This window comes from Chelonoidis abingdonii, chromosome 1 (assembly GCF_003597395.2).
Source record: "Chelonoidis abingdonii isolate Lonesome George chromosome 1, CheloAbing_2.0, whole genome shotgun sequence".
In the NCBI taxonomy this organism is placed as follows: Eukaryota; Metazoa; Chordata; order Testudines; family Testudinidae; genus Chelonoidis; species Chelonoidis abingdonii.
Genome location: NC_133769.1, coordinates 45,909,129 through 45,935,086, shown reverse-complemented (window position 1 = coordinate 45,935,086; position 25,958 = coordinate 45,909,129). Strand labels below are relative to the sequence as shown.

At 42.8% G+C, this 25,958-nt stretch overlaps 1 protein-coding gene across 6 annotated transcripts in view; it reads left to right on the top strand.

Moving 5' to 3' along the window:
- PTPRZ1 (protein tyrosine phosphatase receptor type Z1) overlaps positions 1–25,958 on the top strand; it is a 211,801-nt gene that overhangs the window by 112,963 nt on the left and 72,880 nt on the right. For all 6 annotated transcript variants that reach the window (XM_032791702.1, XM_032791701.1, XM_032791698.1 and 3 more), the window contains exons 3-8: positions 6,166–6,345; positions 8,105–8,256; positions 9,511–9,606; positions 9,857–9,923; positions 16,341–16,498; positions 17,352–17,502. In XM_032791702.1, coding sequence (XP_032647593.1) covers positions 6,166–6,345; positions 8,105–8,256; positions 9,511–9,606; positions 9,857–9,923; positions 16,341–16,498; positions 17,352–17,502 — 804 coding nt within the window. The remainder of the gene's footprint in view (positions 1–6,165; positions 6,346–8,104; positions 8,257–9,510; positions 9,607–9,856; positions 9,924–16,340; positions 16,499–17,351; positions 17,503–25,958) is intronic.

Here is a 25,958-nt window from a genome sequence, read left to right as displayed (position 1 = left end):
CTCTTTCCCACCATCATCACTCAAATAACATGAAACTGTTCCGAACACAGCAGGTGGCAAGAATACCCCGAATGCAAATCTTAAGTCGATACGCTCGCAGGGAACTGCGATGGTGGGGACATCTCTGTATACAATTCAATGCGAAGCTGGGCAGAATATATCTATCAGGGCAACGGACACGACACATAATAATATCGTCATCGTGTGGCGGCGAACTCCTTTGAAAGCTGAGACAATCCAGATTCTAAGATTTAGACGCTCACTCACAAGACTTTAAGGGCACGGGAGAAGGAAGACTCTGGGAAATTTTCTCCGTCCTTGCACTTGCTCTCAGGCTTAAGCCAAATCTCTCAAGGCTTGCAGATAGCTCACGTCATATATATACTCATTCAGCTGAGCGGTGGGACTTGCTCGAGTACAGTCTCCCGTCTACAGCTTCGCTCGCAAGTTTTAGGCAGGGCGTCCAAGCTATCACTCCTTCTAGCGCTGGCTTACACAACACACAGAACAAAATCCTGGTGCCCATACTCTGGATGGGGATCCCCAGGACTGGCTATTGGGACGACTTCACGCGGGATAACAACGTCGAACTCTAGAAAGGGAAATATACCGTGACGACTGGTCAAGTAAGGGCAACAAACCTTTGACCTTACATTTTGCAGGGGTAACGATCAATAAACTAGTAACACAGACAACAGACGAGTTCCTGAACAGATCACGGAACATAAAAAAACAAACTACTACCATATAAAAGTGAGGGCGCAGTTCTTCTGATGCTAAAATTCTATCGCCACTTGATTCACCCGAAAATCAGAGCCACGGCCACGCCTTACAAACCCATAGGCATTCAATTATAGGTCCTTATAAACTACCGTGGCCCGGGGTGGAAAGTGTCAATCCGCGGTCCCCGAGGAGGGTTATGATTCCTACAAAGAATGTGTTTGTTTTTTTTAAGTACATCAGAAGCAGAAGCCGATACCAACCATGAGGCTCGAAGAGAGATGAAAAGGAGCGCTTAAGACATAAAGTCTTGCGGGAGAAAACCAACTTGCTTCAATCTAACGCTAGGATGTTAGGGAATCCAAACATGAGCCATTTTTTTGTAAGTCACTGAGGAACGTCAAGAGAAGTGTCACAGAGGATTTTTGGAATATTTATAAAATCTTACCAAGTAAACAAGTCCAGGACAGATGGTATCCACACCCAGAGTTCTCAAAGAATCAAGTATTGGACTATATACGGTGTAAACTGTCCTTTTATAAAACAGCTCTGTACCCAAGACTGGAAGATAGTAATAACGCAATGATTAAAAGGGATCTAAGGTGATCCTGGCAATACGAACGGTAAGACGTCGGTACTAGCAAAATAAGTTGAAAACAATAATAAAGAAAAAAGGAAATAATTAGGGAGTCCCTTCATTGTTTCATAGAAAACTGGTAAAAGCAAACACAGGTAGGATAGTTAACCAGAAGAAGGTAACATGGTGTTCCCCAAGGGCATCCTAGACCAATCCTATTCACTATTCGTAAATGATCTGAAGAAGGGGTAAAAGTGAGGTGCAAGTTTCCAGATGATACTAAAAAACTGCGCGACCGCACACGTTAACGACCAAAGGCAGACTATGAAAATTCAAAAAGATCTCCACAAAACAAGATTGGCAAAAAATGAATGAAATAATGTGGATAAAGTCAAGTAATGACATGGAAAAATACCCAAGCATAAATACAAATAGGGGTAAAGCTCAACAAGTCAAGAAAAGATCTTGGAGTCATGGGATAAGTTCCCCTGAAGATGTCCTATGACCAGTGTGCAAGGAGGCAAAAAAGCAAACAGGATTAGATAATAATAAAAAGGGGTAGAGAAAAATGGAGAATATCTTTTGTCCTTATATATCAAGACGCGGCCACCCACATCTTGAATACGTGGCATGCGAATGTGGTCCGCTCATCTCACAAAAAGTACTAGGCATTAGAAAAATAAAGAAGGGCACTCAAATATATTGGGGTTTGGAAGGAGGGTCCCAATGTGAGGAGAGATTAAAGAGGCTAGGACTTTTCAGCTTGGAAAAGAGGAGACTAAGGGGGGATATGATAGAGGTATATAAAATTATGAGTGATGTGGAGAAAGTAGATAAGGAAAAGTTATTTACTTATTCCCATAATACAAGAACTAGGGGTCACCAAATGAAATTGATGGCCGGCAGGTTTAAAACAAATAAAAGGAAGTTCTTCTTCACCCAGCGCACAGTCAACTTGTGGAACTCCTTACCTGAGGAGGTTGTGAAGACTAGGACTATAACAGCATTTAAAAGAGAACTGGATAAATTCATGGAAGTTAAGTCCATTAATGGCTGTTTGCCACGATGGGTAAGGAATGGTGTCCCTAGACTCTGTCTGTTTGTTGAGGATGGAGATGGATGGCACGAGAGAGATCACTTGATCATTAACTGTTAGGTTCACTCCCTCTAGGGCCCCTGGCATTGGCCACTGTCATGAGACAGGATACTGGGCTAGATGGACCTTTGGTCTGACCCTGTACAGCCGTTCTTATGTAGGGCCACAAAAGTCAGAGGAGGACAGAGAAAGAGATGTTTCAGCCACAAGCAGTGTCTTTGGGGGCCATATTATATTAAGGGTATGAATGGTTTATGTATGCAACTCGAGGCGGGGAGCAGAGTCAGGAGGTTTGCCATAGCTCCATCAGGAGCTAAGAATAGTCAGGGGATGGGAGGGTGGCTAAGGTGAATCACTCAAATTGTAAACACCTCCAGAGAGATACCACTCCTTGGGGAGTCTTGCATATGCTGATTCAAACTGGACTTCCCAGAGACCCACAAATAACTAAAGGGCTTTTGGCATAAAAAGGTTGTGTTTAAACTGACTCAGGACCTTCTTTCTGATCCAGCAAATGGACAGGTTCTGTCCAAATGATCATTTGCAGAATGGTGGAAAAGACTTTGGCCTGCTATTGCCCCACAAGACTGATGAGTGACCTCTGCTAAGCTTTTAGCATCCATGCAGGAACTTCTGTTGTTTTTATATGCGTTTTCTTTGAAATGCTTTTAGCTGAAGAATAAATATGCGTGGTTGGAAAGAGGTGTGTGGTAACTTGTAACTGCTGGCAATACACTATTCGTAGCTCTTGGAGAGAAAGCAAAGCACAGATGCTGGCCTTCAGGCAATCTGGCTTGCTGGGGATATCCTAGTGTAAGGCAGGGAGTTGTGTTGCCTGAAAACCCCTGGTTGCAGGGTGGTGGGGGAAGAGATACGGATCTCCACCCCAGAGAAGTGGGAGCTGCAAAACTTAAGTGGATGCCCTTAAGAGACTATGGAGGGGGAACATAAGTACTGTTTCCCTGAATCTGTGACAACAAGGTACAAAATTCAGGGGAGGACAGAATGTTGAGGAAGAAGAGGGAGTGATCAACATTACCAAAGACAACAGAAAGGTCAAAGTAGGGACACTGAGCCATAGCAGAGCTAGGAAGACTGAGACTTTGGTAAATGCAGTTTAAGCAGAGTGAAAAAGGTGAAAGCTGGATTGGTCTGGATGCCAGACTGAGTTAAAGGAGAGTAAATTGATATGGTTGTTGTAAACAATCAATAGTCAAAGACAAGTAGAGTGGTCAGGTTTGAGTCTTTTTAAAAAGAGGAATACTACTAGGCCATTTTTGAGGGGGAATGAGGTTGACCCTTAGTAAGAATTCATAATGCATATAATGAGGCATTGAGCTAATGTGCATGCATATTTAAATCAGGAGACTGACAACAAGTGATGCAGTATGAACAGGGTCTAGAAGAGATGATGTCTAGACTGTGGGAGTTGCAAGCAAGGATTCCCACAGAGGGCAACCGAGAAGAGGAAATGCTAATGGGGGAGGGGAAGCAGTAGGCTGGCATGAAGTTGGGGTATGCTGGCCAGCCAGCTGGCCAATTAAATTGAATCTGGGACAAAATTTGCCTCAGTAATATCAGCCAGGAAACCTGTACTGTTCCTAACAACCGGAACAATCCTGGCATAGTGTCATAGTCAGTTCACCCTAGTTACATAACCGATACAGTATTTTGGTATAGATATTGGACTTGACTTGAATTTTCTTGGCTGTAAATCCAATCACCTTGGACATTTCTATTAAGTAGTAATATGGACTAGATGGCCTCTTGAACTCCCTTCCTGCCCTACATTTCTCTGTTTCTGCATGCAGATGGTATTTTGAATCCCCTCTTGTCCTCGTTTTACCACAAGAAATGCCTATTTACTGTGCCCAGAATCCTTTGAAGGAAGTTTTGAGAGTGGAATGTTAGCTCCACACCTTATGTTCTGTTTTTTTCTTATGAAAATTCCACAAGACTGCAAGATATTACCTCGCAATAGGAAATCTCATCAAAGTTCACCATTAGTCATTTTAGAGATTGTCCACTATAAGGAGTATGCATGTTTGGATAGGGCTGGAAGTATAGACTTTCTCCATTGGTCAGGTACTTAGTATGAAGCTATAATCCCCATGTCCAGAAAATCTAAAACTTCACTGTGAAGTTTGTTTAGTTTGCTTGGATATTGCAGTAGACAGTTTCATGTGTCAAAATTTCAGAGCAATACCTACATTACTTATGCACCATTAGGTGATGTCAGTACCCTATTTAACTCAGTTTCCTGAATTAGTTAGTTTGAGACTGATCTATCTGTCTGTCTGTCAATCAGTCTGATTGTAGGGTTTTATACCACCAGCCATTGTCACGGCTGCAAAACTACTGTACCTCTGACCCCTTCTCTGGCCACTCATTGCACCACTTTCTAGCATGAGGCCTTGCGCCTTTACCTCCCTGGAGTAGAATCACACATTTCTCCCACTCTTAGATCAAGTAGTTGAGTCTCCCACTCTGTGGATGAACCAAGCTTACCCTCGGCAGTTTGTACAGGACTTGGTACCTGCAGCTCTTCCCTTTGGAAACTTTTGGCCAGCATTGAATAGGGACCACAAACTGCCTTCTTAAAACAAAGTATTGTTTAATCTTAACAGCAGAAACGAGGCAAAGTATAAAAGTAGAGGCTTTTAAAACAATAAACAGTCTATACACACACCTAAAGGTTGAGGCAGGCCTGTCTTACCGCAGATCATTGGCCTCTGGGGCTCAATCAGTTCCCCTACAGTCACTGTCTGTCTTGTCTTTGAGGGCCTGTCTTTTGATCTTGCCAAAGTTCCTTGTTCATGAGCTTTGATCCCTGTGTGGTTACAAGCTGAGACACCACCACCCTTTTGTTAAGCTAGACTGTCAAGCTCAGCTGGGTGGCAGACATGAAATTTCAAAGTGAACGGCCCCTGCATTGTCGCTTATGTATCAGTAAATGGGTGGCTATCTGAAGCAATTGTCCTCTTCCCAGCTTATGTCCAGACAACCCCTGCTTGAATTCCTCTTGTATTCATACACGAACCCCACTTACAAGAGATGAACAGAAAGACCATATATAATATTCATCAGTTATTACAGATCACCTCCAAACCCACCACACTCATTACCATGTTACCTGAATGGCCTTCCATTTATTCCAATAGTAATAGCAAAGTCATTAGCGGACTTTGTGGAATCATAAGGTCTCTGTCACTTCTCCCTTTCAATGGTAAAAATTCTGATTGGGGTGAGGATTTTGTTTTTGGTTTTTTTAATATGTTATTAATTCCTCTTTTTGTCCCGTGGTTGGCAGTGCATTATTTGGTACAAGAAGGCGGCAGTGTTATAAGTGTCAGACTTATAGCAGTGTACAAGCTTTTTCAGCGAAGTAGGTTTTGCAGCATTTCCTAAAGATGATCAGATTCTGGATTCGCTTGACCTCCTCTGGATGTTTGTTTCATTCCTATATTACATATTTTAGCATATACTTTGTATGTTTGTATAATCTGCTTTGTCATCAGCCCAAAGTCATTTCACCCTAGGTTTTTTACATGATTTTTTTAGATGGCCTAAAAAGGTGATTCTCTATGTCTAATATTTAGGATGTAAGTCATATGTATTGCATATTACGATGTAAATGAAGACTAAGAAAGGCAAGTTTTCTGCCAGGCTATTACATCCTATATTTTACCTTTTTCACGTGCAAAAAATAAGAGTATTAGCTTGCAAGATCTTTTTTACTTATAATGGTTGCCTGTTATGTTTTGATGTTTAGGAACTTTAAACCAAAAGAACTGGGGGAAGAAGTATCCAGCATGTAATGGTGCCAAACAATCTCCTATTAATATTGATGAAGATCTTACGCAAGTAAATATAAATCTCAAAAAACTTAAATTCCAAGGTTGGGAAAAGGAAACTTCAGAAGACACTTTCATTCACAATACTGGCAAAACAGGTAATATGTCCGATTTCATGTTTTGAGTTAATTGGGCATCATGAAAGTGAAATGTGGTGGATAACTGAGGTTTTTTAATTATGTTTTTCTTTTTCTTTCTTTTCTTTTCTTTTTTTAGCCTTTGCATTTTGGATTTTAGCTATTCGCCAAAGGCCAGGTGGTGATAGCAGCCAAGCGTAATAGAAAGTCCCTAAAATAAAGAAAACAAATGGAAATTATGTGCATGGTTAGAAATAGCCAAAGTAATCACATCATTAGTATCATCTCATAATGAGTGCTTATTGAAGCTAAATAATAATTTAGCATTTGCCACAAAATAATAATTACTACTAATAATGCCTGCTCTGGAAGATGCAATTAAGATACAAAAAATCATTTTTAATGTATCATGAATAATCACCCAATCACCAGTAAGTAGTTCATAGGATTACTTGGTATTTACAGAGCCAAGGTTGCTATTTGGATCTAGCGCTGTAGTTATCAAAAGCTGTTTGGCTGTTAGAGAAGCGTGGGACGGTCTTTTGTTTCAGGTACAGGATTTGAAGTAAGGACATTTTGGATCTATTCTTGGTTCTGCCATATACTTCCTGTATAATTCTGGACAAGTCATTTAATTCCCCTGTGCCTCCATTTCCCTATCTGTAAATTAGGCAAATAGTTCTTCCCTACCTTACAGAAATGTTCTGAGAATAAATTCTTTAATGCTCAAAAAAGCGAATCAAGATCCTCCTCCATTGTTGAAGTTCAGAGTATTTGAAAGGAGCAGCATGGCACTCCAGCCAAACCTCCTTCAGCTTTCTCCATGGCACTGAGTACTGGAATCTAGGAAACTGAGAATCCACTGCTATTATGTGTGGCAAGAAGAGAGTACAGTACCAATCATCTACTCCATCCCTCCGCCAGTGTAGGATTTTCTCCGCAACATATCTGTGTTCAGCTCTTTTTCCAGTTTATTTGTAATTATCTGCAGGGACAGAGCTTCCACGACATCATTTGGGAGACTATGCCACAACCTTGTATATCTCACAGCCAGGAAATTCTTCCTGGTATCTAGCCTACATTTTCCTTTCCTTTGGTCACATCTATATGAAAAGTGAAAGATAAAGCACCTTAACCACTCCCACCCTCCATCCCATCCCCCACCCCAGGAGGATACTGTCATTCAGAAGTAAAGTGCCCTTAATCTGTTGTCACTTTATCCTCCTCCAAGGAGTATTCCATGTCTTAGTGTAGACAAGCCCTAAGTGTTACCTCATTACTTCCAGTTAACCCCCTTCTACCATGCTCAATAAATTCTTTCTCTTCATTCCCATTTGCATTATCAACACATCCACTTTCCAGAAGGTCTATATCCTAGGAGTGCAAAGATAGGACATTAGGGTTTTGTTTTCTTTCCTTAGAAGGAGGACTTCACTGATAGGCCAGCTTTCTTGAGCTTTTGTTTAATGTAAGACTATGACAGGTTTCAGATGAATTACAAAACAATGGATTATGAAAGTGCATTAAAGTAATTCAGCTCCCCATATGTCTATTTTATTAATCAGAGTTTGAAATGAAGTAAAATACATTTCATTTTGTTATTAGCAGCTATAAATCTCCCAAATGGTTTTCTTTCTTAGCTGAATAATCCACATTCTGTCAAGCTCTTGATGAAATGTAAGGAGAACCAACATATGTTCACCTTTTAGCTAGCAATGTTGATGTATCTGAATTTCAAATGCACAGACATGCTCATTGACCATTCTTTTTTTCTCTTTAGTGGAAATTAACTTGAGAAATGATTATTATGTCAGTGGAGGTGGCTTAGAAACAGTATTTAAAGCAAGCAAGATAACTTTTCACTGGGGAAAATGCAATATATCATCAGATGGATCGGAACATAGTTTAGAAGGACAAAAATTTCCTCTTGAGGTAATGAATTGTAAAAACTCAATACTGTACAGTCCTGCAAATAATCAAACTTGTTAAAGATGCAACAAAGAGTCCTGTGGCACCAAAGCTTACGCTCCAATACGTCTGTTAGTCTATAAGGCGCCACAGGACTCTTTGTCGCTTTTTACAGATCCAGACTAATGCGGCTTCCCCTCTGATACTTGTTAAAGATGTTAATTTATCATTTGATTAGGGTACATTGTGTGTATATAATCCTCCTTCAAATCCAAATGAGTAATATTTAAATTTCATGTTTTCAAATATGAATCAAGGCCTGATCCAAAGCACATGGAAGTTTTACCACTGACTACAGTAGCCTCTGAATGAGATCCTTCCTATACAGTTGTATTTAGTTTGCCATTCTGAAAATGAAGTGTGCATTTTCAAATTCAGAATTGTTCAGGAGAGATGAGCACAAATCTTGGTATCAAATACAGGGTCTAATCCTGCAAACTGAATATACGCCCAATTGCCACAGATGATCAAATACCTGAGAGTTACAGTAAACTCCATGGACCCATTCATAGTCTATTATAATAAGTTACAAAACAGTATATATCTCTGAGGGGACAAATGGAGGGGTGGAGTTGCTGGGATCCTCTCTTTCTCTCTCCTCCCCAGTTCTGTGGAAAACTGTTAGGGACAAATTGACACTATGGCCAGTGTGGTCCATTCAGTCTTCTTGACTTCATGACCCATTTGGACTTGCCATTCAAGCTCCGGCCTTATATCTTCCATCAGGACATCAGGGAGCAGAGCCTCCTCTGAAAACATCCCATGGGAAGAGGAGTGGAGTCACAAACTCTGTCCCAAGGTAGAGAGCCAGATTTTGGTTGATCATGAAGCTACCCCTGTGGTGGAAGAGTGAGGGTATGAGGATGTAGAGCCTGATGCAAGCGTACAGTTCTAGCCGACTCCAAGCTGCAGAAGAGACAGGATCAAAGTCTTGGTTGTATTACCAATACATCTCTACTTTAGTTTGGGGTAGATACAGTAGGTGAAATCCTGTCCTCCTGAAGTCAATAGTTTTGCCATTGGCTTCACTAAGTAAGTTTTTAGGCAATGGATGAGAGAACTATAGAAGAGGCATTTATTAGAATTAAAGTTTGTTACTGCTTCAAGATTTTTCTCAGTGTAGGAATATCTGAAATAAATAATTGTATTGTTTACATTCTTTTAAAGATTTTGTTTCTATCATGATGTATACTGAAGATCTAATCTTTATATTTACAGATGCAAATCTACTGCTATGATGCAGATCAGTTTACAAATTTTGAAGAGGCAATTAAAGGAAATGGGAAGTTAAGAGCTTTATCAATTTTATTTGAGGTAACCATTTTATATATCTGTGGCATTAACTTTGCTTTAAAATATAGCAAATATCCAATCTGAGCTAAATGGTTCTGGTATATAATAAACACATTAATATATATTTCTAATTTATTTTGCACAAAAAATAATTTGGCAAATATGTGTAATTACTCTTCTTTAAATCCTCTGTTGCCTGCTCAGCTAACTTATACTTTTCATTTTTTATTAAACCCTGTTTTTAATAAAGTATATAATTTCTCTTTAACAGGTTAGCCTGGAAGATAATATGGATTATAATGCAGTTATCAAAGGAGTAGATAGTGTTAGCCGGTTTGGTGAGTTTATCTTCTTGCTTGATTGGTTATTGGTTGGGCCAAATTCTGCTTTTGAATGTGCATGCAAAACTTATTGAAGGTATTGGGAACCATGAACTGGATTTGGTCACTTTTGTTAAAACCAAAATTGGTTATATTGCCCCCAAAAATGATTACTTTAAAAAACTGGAAAAACCTGAGTCACAAAGTGAATAGATTTAACTTTTCCAAGGCCTTTGCTACACTTTCAGTGTTTGGTCAAGAGAAATGACCAATTTATTCATTAAGGCTTCTTAGTCATATATATCTGAGTTTTCTGTGTAATTTGTAGCACAAATACAAGTATTGTAGCAAACAAAGATCTGTCTTACAAGTCTAGTTCTGGGAACAAAGTGAGATTTTATGAATGTCAGTATTCAGTAGAGTCAGGGAGCTATATTCCACTTTCAGTGACGCTGGTGTCAGTCTCAAATAACTCAGTCAGTTTCCATGAAATTACTTTACATTTACACTGGTGTCATTCAGAGCAGATTTTGACTCAGTGTGTGATGCTTTATTTTTTTAAAAACTGTCTATTCATTTACATCAGAGCATGCTGAGTAGAGGATGGTGCATCAGGAGATCTAGTTTCTGTTACATACGCTGTCTCACTGCGGCCCCAGTTGAGGAAAGCATTTAAGCACATGAGTGAGGATTCTTTCCTAAATCAGGGCCAATGATTTTGGGTAAGTAATCAAGCCCTGGTCCACACCTAAAACTGAAGTCAAACTAGCTACATCGCTCAGTGCTGTGAAAAATTTCATGCCTTGAGTGCCATAGTTAGGTTCACCTAACCTCTGGTGTAGACTGAGCTCGGTCGATGAAAGTATTCTTCCGTTGACCTAGCTACCACTTCTGGGAGAGGAAGATTACTGACATTGACTGAAAAACCTTTTGTGTCAATGTAGGAAGTTTATATACTATACCACTACAGCTATAGCACTATAGCCGTGCTGTTGCAGCAGCTTTAATGTAGATATATCCTCACCCCGCCTAGCTCATCAGTTTCTCTGGCTATAAAATGGGGATAAAAATACCTACCTTTTGTAAAAAGTCCTCTGAAATATATGGATTTAAAATGTAAAGTATTGATTATTTATTCTGATTAGTTATTATAGGATGTGTGTCATAAACTTTTAAAACATTTAGCCCCCAAAATGGAAGCAGATATCAGTCTCCAACACAAAACAAAGTGATGGAACTTTTTTAGCTTATGAGGACGAGGTGAATTGTGTAAATTAGCTAGGATTCATTATTACAACTGGTCAAAACTCACCAAAAATTCTCAGAAATGAGAAATGCTACTTTGAAATCTGGTTTTGTTCTGAGTCGGACCAAAGCTAAATTTTTCAAAAATTTCTCTCAAACTGGAAATCGTGAAAAAAAATCATTTAGAAAACACTGACACATGATGGTTCTGAAAGAAAATATGCTCCCTGGGACAGGTAGCCGCTGACTGAAATTAACATTCATGTCAATTTCAGACAGCAACTTCCCATGATCCCAGGATCTGCAAATCTAGGCACGGAGACTCCAGGTCTTCCAGACTCCTGGTCCAACTTGGAAATCAGCAGCATGGTGAGCCAGCCAGCCTGAGAATCTGGAAGCCTTGGGGTCATCGTCCAAGCAGAGTCCACATAGCAGGGCTGTCCCAGAGCCATGGACCCTGGAAGCCCATCTCAAGACTTCAAGACTCCTGGCCGTACAGCAGAGAGCCTGGAAGCCTTGAGAGCCCCAGTCCAAACTGTAGTTCTCAGGGCTTCCATGCTCCCTGCTGCAGAGACAGGACCAAGCACTGGTTAGATGTGGGGCTCCTGCTATGAAGCTAGTATCCTAAACTCTGAGGATATGTCTAGAGCCCTGCACAGATACAGAAATTTGGATCTGCATCCGATCTGCATCTGTGGTAATTAAATGGTATCCAATCTGAAATCCACACTCCACTTTTTATCCACACCAACACCCTCTACAGCAGGGGTTCTCAACTGGGCACCCGTGGCCCCTTGGGGGGCTGTGAGCCAGTTTCAAGGGGTCCATGAGCCCCATGGTGTTGGAGGCCTGAGCACCCCTCTAATAATCTGAAGTCCAGAGTCCCAATGCCCCAAGCCCTGGTGCTCCTCCCTCCCCTTCAGGGCTCTGGGCTTTAGCCTTGTGGAGGGGGGTACCAAGGCTCAATGTTTTAGCCCTGCCGGGACCACTGGGACTTCAGGCTTCAAACCCCCCCATGACCACCACCACCCTCGAGGGGCACCATGGCGTAGAGCTCCAAGCTTTATCCTTTTGGGGGGCACTGGAACCTGGGGTTTTGCCTTAGCTCTGCCAGGGGCTCTCAGGACTCTGGGCTTTAGCCCCATGGGGGGCACAAGGGCTTAGGGCTTCAGCTCTGCCTGGCTTTGGGCTTCAGCCCTGTGAGTGGAACCTCTGAAACTGTGGCCCTACAAGGAGCCACAAACCCCTGGTTGAGAACTACTGCTGAGCTAGAGCCCTGGGTGGATAAAAAAATTTGGATCCACATCCAATCCAAGAAGATAAGCAATATGACCACATCTACGGACGCAGATATCCATGGATATAAAGCAGATACCTGCGAATTTGCAGGGATCTAGGTATGTCTACACTGCAATAAGAGACCTGAGTCAGTGAATCTCAGAGGCTGGGCCAACTGACTTGGGCTTACAGGGCTTGCATGTCTAAAAATAGCACTTTGATGTTTGGACTCAGGGTGGAGGCCGGGTTCTGAAATCTGGGAGTGAGGAGGCTCTCAGAGCCCAAGTGGGAATGTCTACCCTGCTATTTTTAGCCCCACAGCACCAGCTTTGTGAGCCCTGGTCAGTTGACCTGGGCTCTGAGACTCACTGCCACATTTCTTTCTTTTTTTTTTTTGAACAGTGTAGATGTACCCTCAGAACCAGAACTAGAGCCTGGGTTTCCAGGGCTGCCAGGCTCCCAGCTCCACACCAAGGAGTCTGGAAAACCTCGATGGCCTAGTATGACATGACTGCGCCAGAAAAGGGAAGCCCAGCATCCACAGTAGCCAGTCTTGTGAGCAGGGAGGGAAGTGTTTCCATTGTAATCTTGCTTGCAAGTCAAAAGTCTGTCAAGCCTGACTTGCTTTCGCAAGACATTTCACGTTTGATGAACTGGCGCTTTCTGACAAAGCTATGTTTCATGAAAAAATTTCTGACCAGCTCTATTCATTAGTTTTAGATGCCATGCTTACACGAGACACCTGAAGGGAAACCCACCAAGGTAAACACCATCCAACCACCTTGCTGAGGAGCTGTAAAGCCAAGGGCAGCAGGTGTCAAGCTACATGACACTTTAATGATGAACAGAACATGCTTTATTTTAATAGATCTAAGTGAGCTCACAAAATGCAGACCAAGTCTAATTCAGATGGTTTATACTGGAGAAAGGTGTATAGTACATCAGCTGTCCTTGTAAATCATATCTTGTTTATTAAAATGAGAGTTGCTGAGTTCTCAGGCTCTAGAGTGGAAGTATTCTCAGTTTCTTCCCCCGCTAACACTCTGGGAATAGAAACCAGTCATGTTACTATCTGAGATTGGACATTTTCTCTTTAAACTTTTCAGATGTTTAGTTTTATAGTCTAGACTAGAAAACTAAACAAGTTGTTACTAACATTCAAAGTTCCACAAGCTATTGAAGAACCTTCTAGCAATGGAAGTTATCTTATCAGGACACTTGCTGTAAATATCAGGTTTCATATCCTGATGCTCACAACTACAAAAGGATTTGTGAACCTACAATTATTTAACTAGATATACACTAGATTGTTAGGAGCATAAGCTTTCGTGGGTGAATGCATGCGTCTGACGAAGTGGGTATTCACCCACAAAAGCTTATGCTCCAATACATCTGTTAGTCTTTAAGGAGCCACAGGACTCATTGTTGCTTTTTACAGATCCAGACTAACACAGCTACCCCTCTGATAGATTGTTAGGGTGGCTGCAATCTGAAGGTGTGTAGGAGGTTGACAGAATACTACAGATAGGTGGAAATATTTTGCTCAACACTGTTGAAGGTTCCCCTGTCATCAGATGTGGACAAGAACAAGTCATTTTGAAAGAAAAGGTGGTTTCTAAGACTTGACTCTTAGAATAACTGTGATTCTGTGCAATAAAATGGCCAACAGTTTATAGCGGAATGTTAAGGTGACACTAAATGGGGATGAGTTACAAACATCACTGAGGACAGATATAATGCAAAGGGACATGACTAGGTTAGAAATACCTGCATGTGGGGGAAATAATTTGGAATGGATATTTATTGAGAGAGAGAAGTTTATAAAGCAGTAACATTGAAATGAACCTAGGGATGATAACAAACAGCAAATTATATAGACATGAGTCAGATTTTATTTAAAATCACATCTAAAAGGGCCAGTGGTCTTTTAGATAAACACAATCATCCTCTCATGGAAGTGGGATTGTCCAAAAGCTGATAAATTCCCCTACTTGAAGAATTTGGTATAATCTCTGCCAGTTCCACTGATGGGCTCCTGCTACCTCACCAGCTGAATCTCAGTCAGCTCATCCTCATCCAGCCCCAATCCTGGCAAGATACCAGGGAAGTGGATGAACTGCACCAGCCATACATTTACACGCGTGACTAAATATGTAAGTGGGGTTTTTCCATGCTCTTCAGTGAGGGCAAAGCATCTAAGTGAACTGGAATGTTTCTTCTCCCTCCTCTGATATGAGTGTATGCAAAGGAGAGTAAGGGCTTCTCTACACTTGAAGCACTACGGCGGCATAGCTCCAGCACTTCAGTGTAGACACTACCTACACAACCAGGAGGGGTTCTCCCGTCGGCATAGGTAATCCACCTCCCTGGCAGGCAGTAGCTAGGCTGATGGAAAAATTCTTCTGTTGACCTAATGCTATCTACTCCTGGGGGTTAGGTCAGTATAGCTACATCTCTCATGGGTGTGAAGTGGCATGGCTATACTTGCAGATGTAGAGCATTTTGAGTTAAACCAGCCTTCGTAGAGCACAGTAGGGAAAGCGCTGTAGTCTGTCCAAACTGACAGCTGCCAGCGCACTGGCATGGCCCCGTTAGCAGCTCTTGCATCGGCCACAAAGAGCAGTGCATTGTGGTTGCTATCCCCGCATGCAAGTGGCTACAACGTGCTTTTCAAATGGGGGGGTGAGGTGGAGTGTGATAGGGAGTGTTATGTGTATCTGGGGGGAAGAGTGCGGTTTTGGGGGGCTGAGCATGTCAGCATGCTGTCTTGTAAGTTCAGACAGCAGCAAACCCCCCCCCCACACACACACACCTCTCTCTCTCACACACAGCATTCCACAGTAATGCTTGCTTTGTCTCGGAGCAGATAAGCAGCTGGCTGTCAAATGGAGCTTTCAAAGAGCATATCCAAAACAATGACAAGAGTGGCCACTTGGCTTAAGGGGATTATGGGACGTTTCCGGAGACTGATCAGAGTTCAGTAATGCAAAATCTCGTTCACACTGACACTGGGGCACTCCAGTGGGGGTGCAGCAAACGTTATTCCACTCGCCAAGATAGAGTATCAGCAGTGCTCTAGCTGTGGAATCAGAGTGCTCTACATGCCTTGCCAGTGTGGACAGGTAGTGAGCTAGTGTGCCCGGAGCTCCTTTAATGCGCTGTAACTCGCAAGTGTAGCCAAGCCCTAAGAAATGTAGCTATGCTGATGTGAGCTCCCTGTGTAGACCATCCCTTACTGTTGCGTACAGGGCAGTCACCTGAAGTGTTACATCATCTTGAAAGAGGTCTTCATCTCCCATTTTTTCTCTTGTAACATTGTTCCTTGAGCTTTCCCATTCTTTTTCACCATGTTTCACTATTTCCTGCATCCTAGCACAGTTTGCTCCAGGCTAGAGTAATGTAATGCTCAGTGTGTTCCAATGAAGTAACACTTCCCTGGACTAGATGGCACTTCGTATGCAGCTTTCATACCTCTTCTCTGCCCCACAGAGAGTAAGAGGTACTGTGAATGTGATGTATTGAATGACCTTGACTCTAGTTCAGTAATGGTCTGTCATTCAGCACTTCATGGGAATCCCTCCCAGGCGCAAAGACTAAAAGCATTGTTTCTTTGAATCTCACTGCTGAGATGAAGATTGGGAGTTCTGAGTTTACAGCTGAACTTCAGCCTTCCATAAAGTAGCTCATTAGAACCTTCTGCTGACCCAGTAGAATTATTGTTTTAGGATCTTTGTTAAAACTTAAGTGCAAAGGACCCAATCTTTCATAGGCTGAACAGCCATTGAAATCAGACTCCAAATATCCTCAAACATTCCTTTGTTTCACTTGAAGGAACTTCCATTTTGCACTCTACTTTTGTTTTATTCAGCTTTTATTTAATATCTTAATAATTTGAATATAAATGTTTTGCAGGAAAACAGGCTGCATTAGAGCCATTTATTTTGCTGAATCTTTTGCCGAACTCAACAGACAAATATTACACTTATAATGGATCTTTGTCGACGCCTCCCTGCTCAGAGACAGTCGAATGGATTGTGTTTAAAGATCCCATTAACATTTCTGAAAACCAGGTAATTCATTTAATCCATGTGAAAGAAATAATTGTTCTTATCTGAAAGGAAAAACAGTTTTCATGTATGTGGTAAAAGTGCATGGCATTACTTTCTAGCCTAACAACCTAACATTTCTTTTTTCTAGCTTTTCACTTGCACATGTTTCCATTAAAATCTATTTGTGTGAGTAATCCCCTCCACCCCACCCCTCCTTTTTCATTCATGGCTAGATGCTGACTATGTGCCTGTGCAAAGTAAATTATTAACCCAAAGAAGGCAAGGAGGAAGCACTGGAGGAATAGTGACTCGGGTTATCTCTGTAATTAAAAAACCATGGCTGGTCCATGCCAGCTGACTCAGGCTACTGGAGATCAGGCTAAGAAGCTGTTTAATTGTGGTATAGACATTCAGGCATGGGCTGGAACCCAGGCTCTAGGACCTTGTGAGGTGAGAGGGTCCCAAAGCTTGGGTTGCAGTCCAAGCCCAAATGTCTTCACTGCAATTAAACAGCCCCTTAGCCTGAGCCCTGCAAGCCAAGTCAGCTGACATGGACCAGTTGCAAGTGTCTGATTGCAGCGTACACATGCCGTCAGAGGTATATGTCTAAATCACAACATTTACTGGGATTATTCCTGAACTGAATATCAGAGGGGTAGCCGTGTTAGTCTGGATCTGTAAAAGCAGCAAAGAGTCCTGTGGCACCTTATAGACTAACAGACGTCTGTTAGTCTGTAAGGTGCCACAGGACTCTTTGCTGCTTTTCCTGAACTGAGACAATCTACACACCTTCCCTTTCTCAAAGTTGTGCCTAATATCAGAATCCAGTTAATTTTTATGATTTAGGGGAAGTTGGCTGTCTTTTGTTTTTCAGTTGGCTGTATTTTGTGAAGTTCTTACAATGCAGCAGTCTGGCTATGTCATGCTGATGGATTACCTGCAAAACAACTTTAGAGAACAGCAGTATAAATTCTTTGGACAGGTGTTTTCCTCATACACTGGCCAAGAAGAAATTCATGAAGCAGGTATTTACAGAGTAATTACTACTGCGGGCTTCAGAGATTATAAGACTGTTTTAAGTACAACTATTGACCCCAGTAACGAGATACTGATTTTAACTTGAAGAAGAAAAGATCCTAATAACACACAGCTTTAAAAGACAGGTTAGTGCTCATAAAAAAATGCCAGATTAAATGGAGTAGAAAATTAAATTCTTGTATCTACAGAGCACATGTAGTGAAGAGGACATCAGTCCAAGTGTCCCAGTGCAGCCCTTTTAATGGCTTCAACACTGATCAAAGCTGCCATCTTGTGGGGTATGCAGTATTGTAGCCATGTCAGTCCTAGGATTTTAGAGACACAAGGTGCGAGGGGGTGAGGTAATATCTTTTATTAGACCAGCTTCTGTTGGTGAGAGAAACAAGCTTTTGAGCTACACAGAGCTCTTCTTCAGGTCTGGAAAAGGTACTCAGAGTGTCACAGCTAAATACAAAGTGGAGCAGATAATTTCGCAGATAGTTTGCACATATTTTAAGATGAACCATTCAAAATAAAGTGGCCCATTAACACCACTGAGGTCATAGGGGTGAAAGAGTACTTCATTCTCCATACCAAGTTAATTCTTTGTTGTGTGATATGGGACCGCTGTTAATAACATCTAAAAGGAAACCACCAAATTCATTTCACTTAAGCTACCAAGCAACTGCAAGAGAGAAGCTACTTCTGATCAGCCGTAATTCAGGCCACTGTGTGTCATTTACTGTAAATGGATACAGCATCAAAGGTCAAATTTTGTTCTCTGTTACACCTGCAGAATCTCACATAAATCAATAGAAACTGCATTCATGTAACTGACAGCAAAAATTAGCACTAAATCTGTTAATTAGGCATTTATATTCACAAGTATAAATACACCCCAAAAGGGGGGGAGGGGGAAAGGAGTGGTAATTTTTTACCAGCTTCGATTCCATGAACCATAGGTACCAACTCTGTGGGTATTCCAGGACTGAAGCACCCACGGGGAAAAAATGGTGGATTCTAAGCTCCCACTGGTAGCCCCCCAGTCAGCTCCCACCTGCCTGCAGGCCCTGCAGATCAGCTGTTTTGTGCCGTGCAGGAGGCTGTGGGCGGGGGGAGGAGCGAGGATGTGGCACGCTCTGGGGAAGCAGTGGAACTGGGTGGGAAGAGGTGGGGTGGGGCCTTGGGTGAAGGGGTAGAGTGGGGACAGGGCTGCGGGTCGAGCACCCCTGGCATTTTGGAACATTGGAGCCTGTGCCATGAACATTTCCCACTGGTTCTGGGCCTGATACTAAAAAGACTCTGCTTGGAACTTGCAATGAAGTCAATGGATGTTCTGTATTCAGAACCCTTACAGGATTGGGCCCCTGGCACATATATGTGATGCTATTTGCATCAAAATGATGATAAATGGGATAGATATAGCATCTTTGCCATAATTAGCCAAAATGATACTTCACTTCTGAGCCCTTCCTTTCAAACTATTACAAAATTCTCAGATAATTGCTCTTGGGGCTGAAATTTGTCATCACTTGGTCTCAGCCAATAAATGTTTTTTCTGAGGGGAAAAGCTTCATAAAAAGATACCAAACTGTATCTGAATTTTTCAAACACAGGAATGGAGAGGGATGGAGAGTGGAAAGTGTTTAATACTAGTTAGAATTGAGGTCAAATAATTAAACAAACTGCTGTTTTATAGCATCATACTTTTCACGTGCACAGACACTTTTACATGAAGAACATGCACTCTACCTTGTTTGAGGAAATTCAGTTTGGAAAATAACTAAGGGCTTGGCTACACTCAAAACTCCAAAGCGCTGCCGCGGGAGTGCTCCTACGGCAGCGCTTTGAAGTGCGAGTGTGGTCGTGGTACTCCACCTCGCTGGGGAGATTACCTTACAGCGCTGGGAGCCGTGTTCTCAGCACTGGGGCACTGTTTACACTGGCGCTTTACAGCGCTGTAACTTGCTGCGCTCAGAGGGGGTGTTTTTTCACATCCCCGAGCGAGAAAGTTGCAGCGCTGTAAAGCGCCAGTGTAGCCAAGGCCTAAGAGCATGTCGACACAACAGCCCTAAGTCAATTTATGTTAGGTCGACTTTCAGCCACTGCAGTAATTGCTGCGGTGGCTGATGTCCACACTACCTTCCTTCTGTCAGTGGTGTGCGTCCTCACCAGGAGCACTTCCATCAGCTGACGGGGGCAGTGTGGAGGCTGAGAGCCAGGGCTCTCAACTCCACACAGCTCCCTGCCAGGAGTTCAGCTTGCCCTCCCTTTCCCCCCGACTCCCCGCCAAGACCTGGGGGTCAGCCATCCAGTCTTCTTGGCTCCCTGAGTGGGGAGCCTCCGAGCTGCATCCCATCTGCGAGTGGGGAGCCAGAAGCAGCAGCGCTGTACCTGCCAAGCTTTCTTGTCAATTTCACGGCTCCAGCATGGAGCAGCCAACAGCTGATATAAGTAATGCAGTTGCTGATAACAGACTAACATTGCTACCACTGAAACCTACATAGACACTGCATCACCCTAACTACACTGCTGTAAGACTTACACCTCTCATGGAAGTGGAGTTATGATGTCGGTGTATTAGGACACTTACATCCATGGGAGGAAGGCTGTCACATGTACACTGACATACTTAGGTTGACGTAAGCTGCCTTGTGTGGACCTAACTGTGTAGTATAGACCAGACCTAAGATTTTCCCCTCCCAAGGAGATGCTTGAAGGAGGGCCCATAGAGGCAGATCATTCCCTCAGATGGATCATCCTTTTGAGTTTAGGGGATTCATGTTGTTGGGAGGGGATGAGGCCTCTCAAGCCTATGGAACCTGAGATCCACCGATAAGGTTTTCCACTGGGATGAGACCCCATACTCATAGTGAGAGAAGACATCTGCATGCCTGGCTCCTTCTTCCACTCTGCCTCTCTCCACCTGGCAGCACTTCTGCCAATGGTCATGTCCCCGCAGGTCACTAGCACTAGTGGAAGGAACCCAGAGGGAGTTAATACAGCTTTGAGTTGTGTTACCCCCACCTGGATTTCCACATAAAATAGGGGGCAGAGTGGGGGACGGTGGCACAGAAAGTGGGCTACAGCACTGCTCTATCCCTCTCATTGCACACCCAAAAGCCTGGAGGAGCCCTCTGTGTGCTGACTCTCACAAGTGTGCGGGTTTACACAATGGGGGATAGAACTGCATAGGTAGATTTGTATCCAGCTTCTCCCTTTCTGCCCTAGCAGGCAACATTTCATTGCCAAAGTGCCCTTTCATTATGCATATGTGGAGAAACATTCTAAAGTTAGCAAGGCCCTTTTCTGCTCTCAGTCACACAGTCAGTGTACATAGGGAGTAACCTCAGCTCCACTACTGATTAAATATTTTGTACTGAGTATCCAAAGTGTCTGACAGTTGTGCAATTAAAACCTCATACTTAACATTGCGTGAATATAGTTTGACTTTTCTATAGCTTCCAGTTTCAGACTAGCACAATAGACATTTTCATACGTTACTGATAGACTTGTATAACAGGGTATGTGTACACTGCAAGAAAAAATCTGCTGCACCTAGTCTCAGAGCCCAGGTCAGCTGACTTGAACTCATGTGGCTCAGGCTGTGGGGCTAAAAATTGCAGCGTAAACGTTCGGGCTTGGGCTGGAGCCCAGCGAGGTGGGGTTGGTCTCAGAACCCAAGCTCAGACGTCTACACCACAGGTTTTAGCTCTACAGCCTGACCCCAATGAGCCTGAGTCAGCTCACCGGGGCCAGCCGCAGCCGAGCCATGGGTCTTTTATTGCAGTGTAGACGTACAGACACAGATCAAAGTGTTTTCCATCTACTGATCTTAGGAAACATATTTATTCTGCCCTTAATATCACCCTGGTGACAAACACATTTAGTATTTGTTCTGAAGTAGGAATTTAAAATGTCTAATTGTAAGTTAAACATTCTGCTCTGCCCATAGGCAAAATGGAGGGCTAGGCATGGATTAATAAAAATTCCAGATGTGCACATATTTTACAATTCATACCAATGTGTTAACTCACTGTAATGAAAGGAAAGGGTGATTACTCTTGATGTGAATACATATAGCTTCCTTTTATATTAACATCAGCTACAGACGTGTATCAAGAGCAATATTTATCTAAAATGTGCTGATTTGAGAACTTGAATTTGTAGTATTTGAGATACTTGTTCTGAATAGGTAGTAGATAAAGAAAATAGAAGAAAACTCTCATTGTTCTGAAAGCATCTTTAGGAGCTTTGAAATGCTGAAATATAAACATTAAAACATTAATGGCTAACTTCAGTAATAAATGGAATCATATGCCATTTATTTTCTATAACCAATAGAAACTACAACTAATATTGTAGTTAGCGGGAAAAAAATCTCTGACTTCCCTGCAGTTAACATAGGAGAAATTGCAACATGAGCCTTACTCTAGTGCCCATTTGAAAAGTTAAAATTATATAGTAAGAAGATTAGGGCCAAATCCTTCTCCTGTTGGAGTCAATGCAATCTCTCATAGAGAGTAGGATTGCGCCTTTCATCTATTATTATTGTTATTGTTATTCATTATTAGTTATCTGAGTGGAATTGTTCCATGAGGTCTAAAAGGCTGCTAGTGATGGGAAATACACTCTCTATTTAATTACACACTGAGTTCAGAAATGAGCTGTCAGGAATTTCCATGCAGCCATGCCAGCATTGGCAAACTTTCCTTGCAGGGATTGCTTTGTTTTAGGTTGAAAGGTATTTCATTCTCTGCCTGCACAGTGTTGCATGTAATTTTCATATGTGGCATACTTTTCATTAGCAGTAGACTTAAAGGCCACATGTCAGGGCTCAACACAGAAAGCTTGCGAGAAAACTTTAGTTTTTTATCTATCCCCAGCCCCAACAGAAATGAAAATCTGTTTATGTCTAACAGTGATCAATTGCTGTTCATATACATCTGAAAATAATATTGACAGACACCAAGCTGTTTATATAACATGTCAGCAAATGTACTCCTCTAATGGTGTCCTGTAGGATAACTGTAGAAATACAGCTCCTGGTAATCTTACACAGACTCAGTAGAGACATAAAAAGTCTATAAGTTCTTAAAATTAAAGCATAACAGTATGTGCTCAACATAAAACACCTTTTAACCCCACGTTTTGTATTTTCCTTAGAACTAGAGCTGTGTGAAACTCAGCAATTTCTCTTTACAGGATCTCGTGCAAATATTGGGTCACAGCCTCAAGCCTGATTATGGCCTCTTAATACCACTCATAAAGGAGACATAATTCAGCCACAAATCACAAGCAGAGAATTTCCCTGGCGCAGGGAACTCTGATGCTGATATATTTGTATCACTGCTGGGCCCTGCATCTGAGGCTATGTCTACACTACCGCGATAAGTCAACCTACACTACGCAACTCCAGCTACGTGAATGACATAGCTGGAGTTGACGTACCTTAGGTCGGGTTACTGCAGGTTCTACACCACGGGTGGTCGACAGGAGAAACTCTCCCGTCGACTTACCTTACTCTTCTCATCAGGGGTAGGGTACAGGGATCAACTGGAGAGCGATTTGCTATCAATTTGTCGGGTCTTCACTAGACCCGCTAAATCAACCACCGGTGGATCAATCTCAGAGCATCAATCCGGGCTCTAGTGTAGACCTGCCCTGTGCCTCCCCTACTTTCAGCATAGAAGATGTGTTGTAGCATAGCAGAGCTTGACCATGCCAATCCTCCACTGGCACAGGGTTTTTTAAGGACCCTACTCCAGTGGCAAAAGTTAGAGCTGTTGCTCGACAGCTCTAAGTGGCGTCTGGGTTGGGGCTGGCCCTCAGAATTGGGGTGCTGGAACCAGTTCCCTGGTGCATCCTGGAGCTTGGGAGCAAGACAGAAATGGTCCCATTTTCTTCAGACTGATTATCATGGTCTCACAAACAATACCCAGAGTTTCATTTTCAATTTTGAATTCAAATTCAAAATCTCAAAGCCAAACTCAGTCAAAATTCATGGGATTCACCTGAATCCACGTCAAAATTGAAACCAAACCATACTTCAAAATTCACATGATTTTTGAGCTGCAATCTATTTGGGGCAGGGTTGTAAAGTGCTTAAAAAAGAATGATCTATAACATAACAAATTATAGAAATCCATAAATAGGCCTAGTTCGCTCAAAATTAGACCCAGAGTCACTCAAACTGTTCATGAAACTTACAGAAGCTTTACATCAAGCTGGTATAAATTTCTAGTTGGTAACCCAATATGAAAAGTTTTGTGTGGATTTGGAGGGTTTTTTTGCAAATATTTCAAACAGGTCTAGATAGGACTTTGTCACACTAGCGTATGGCAACTTCCTTTTTTAGCTAAGTCAACAATTCATCACTGTTTTGACCAAAATAATAGTGAATTACATGGAGCCCAGAAACACAACATGCCTGACCAACATGCAGTGCACGATTTTGAAGTTTAGGCTGCTGCATTTTGTGGCATGTGACATGCCTCCTACTTAAGCAAAAGACATCAGTAAGTGATTTTAGAGCATAGGCACCAACTCCATGGGTGACTCAAGCACCCACCAAAAAAAAAATAGGGGTGCTCAGTACCTGCAGGGCCAGATTAATCTTTTGTTGGCCCCAGTGCCTAGACCGTGGCCCCACCCCCGCTCTGCCCATGATCTGCCCTGAGAACCCACCCTTGCTTGGCCTCTTTCCCCCAAAGTCCTGTCTGACCTCCACTCCGAGGCCCTGCCCCCGCTCAGCCTCTTCCCCCCGATTCTCCCAGGCTCTGCCTGATGCTCCACCCCAAGGCTCTGCCCCTGCTCAGTCTCTTTCCCTGGAGGCCCTGCCTGCACTCTGCTCTGATGCCCTGCCCCCACTTGCCCTTTTTCCCCCAAGGACCCGTCCCTGCTCTGCCCCGAGGCCCTGTCCCCACTCAGCCTCTTTCCCCCCCACCCCCAAGACCTCGCCTGCCGGTCTCACAGGGGGGATGGGGCGGAGAAGAGCACCCACCAGCAGAAACAAAAATCAGCGCCTGTGCTTTCAAGCAATGACATGTCAGTAAAGCTGCGGCATGTCACATAGCACACAATGCATCTCACGTTTTGCAAAAGCCATTTCCATTCCTGCACAGGATAGTCTGGAAAAAAATAGTTAACTGTTCCTGCTCATCAATAACATGTATTGAATCATAAATAGATTAATTATACAGGAAGAACAATAGCCGGACCATTCCGGCAGAGCAATTATAAATGTACATAGGTAGATGAAAGCCCCCAGTATTTCAGAAAGTCTCAAAATCCAGTGTCCCTGAATGCTGGATTTTGTGTTCAGAGCTCAGAGTTAAATGTAGGTCACATCATTATTATTTTTTTAGCATCTATAAAGTGATAAAACCCCTCAGAGTTAGACAGTCCCTGCGCCAAAGAACTTTGCTAAACAAACAGAAGACAGAAGACACTGGGCAGTCCAAAGAGGGAACAGTTTGAAGGTTTCTTTTTTTATTTACTGTTTAATTTTAAACTAGCTTTTTGAGATAGGTTTTTATAAGGTAGATGAAAGAGGAGAGAATGGTGACTCACCAGGACAGGGAAGTCATTACACACAAAAAGGGGTAGCATCAAGAAAGGCACAGAAGGCCTGATCCAGTGCCCACTCATGCCAGTGGAAAGTTTTCCATAGACTTCAAAGGTTGCTAGTTTAGACCCAGAGGTGGGTGCGGAAAAGGCAATAAATGCAGCATTGAAGTTGGCATTGTTAACAGAATGTAGTGGACATGGGAGGCAATAAGTGGCTTTATTTTTTTTAATTGCATGTATGTGGCTTGGAAGAAGTGGTTTGGGGGCATTTTTCAACTAGGCTAGTAAAGTTGAGACCTCAGGCTAATAGCTGCCTGGAACCCTTGCCCCACTGGTTTTGGATATTGGCTTTGTGTCTATTGTATGAACATGTTTCAATTATTTTATTTGGTGATCACTGCTCCTCCCAGCTCCTTCTCTTACACAAACCCTGTTGTTCTGTGAGCCCTGCTATCAAACAGTCTTCTCTCCCCGTTCCCCCTCCCTAAATCTTCCCGACACCCTCCAACTGCTGGGCTACTTCTTTTCAGCAATTCTCCCTGCAGCTGCTCATCTTTATCTCACTAGTTTTCTCCCATTCAGCTGAATCTCTCCCTCTAGGCTCTGAATCCCCTGCAGTGTCTCTGACCCTTACCCCCAGCAGCTGTTAGGGCTGTTGTCCTTTGCCAGCTGGCAGCTTCTTCTTCTCAATCCTGTGCCTCCTGTACTTCCCAGTCTGCTTAGGCCTCTTCTTCCTGTGTCGAGGTTATTTGGGTCACTGGGGAAGGCTCCTGGCCCCATCCACCTGGTCTCATTGACCAGCTTAGATTGGTTTTGGTTTCCTATCACTGGGGGAGTTGTGGTAATCTAGCCGTCCAGTCCCAGACCTGGACTTTAGGGTCCACCAGTCTGGTCC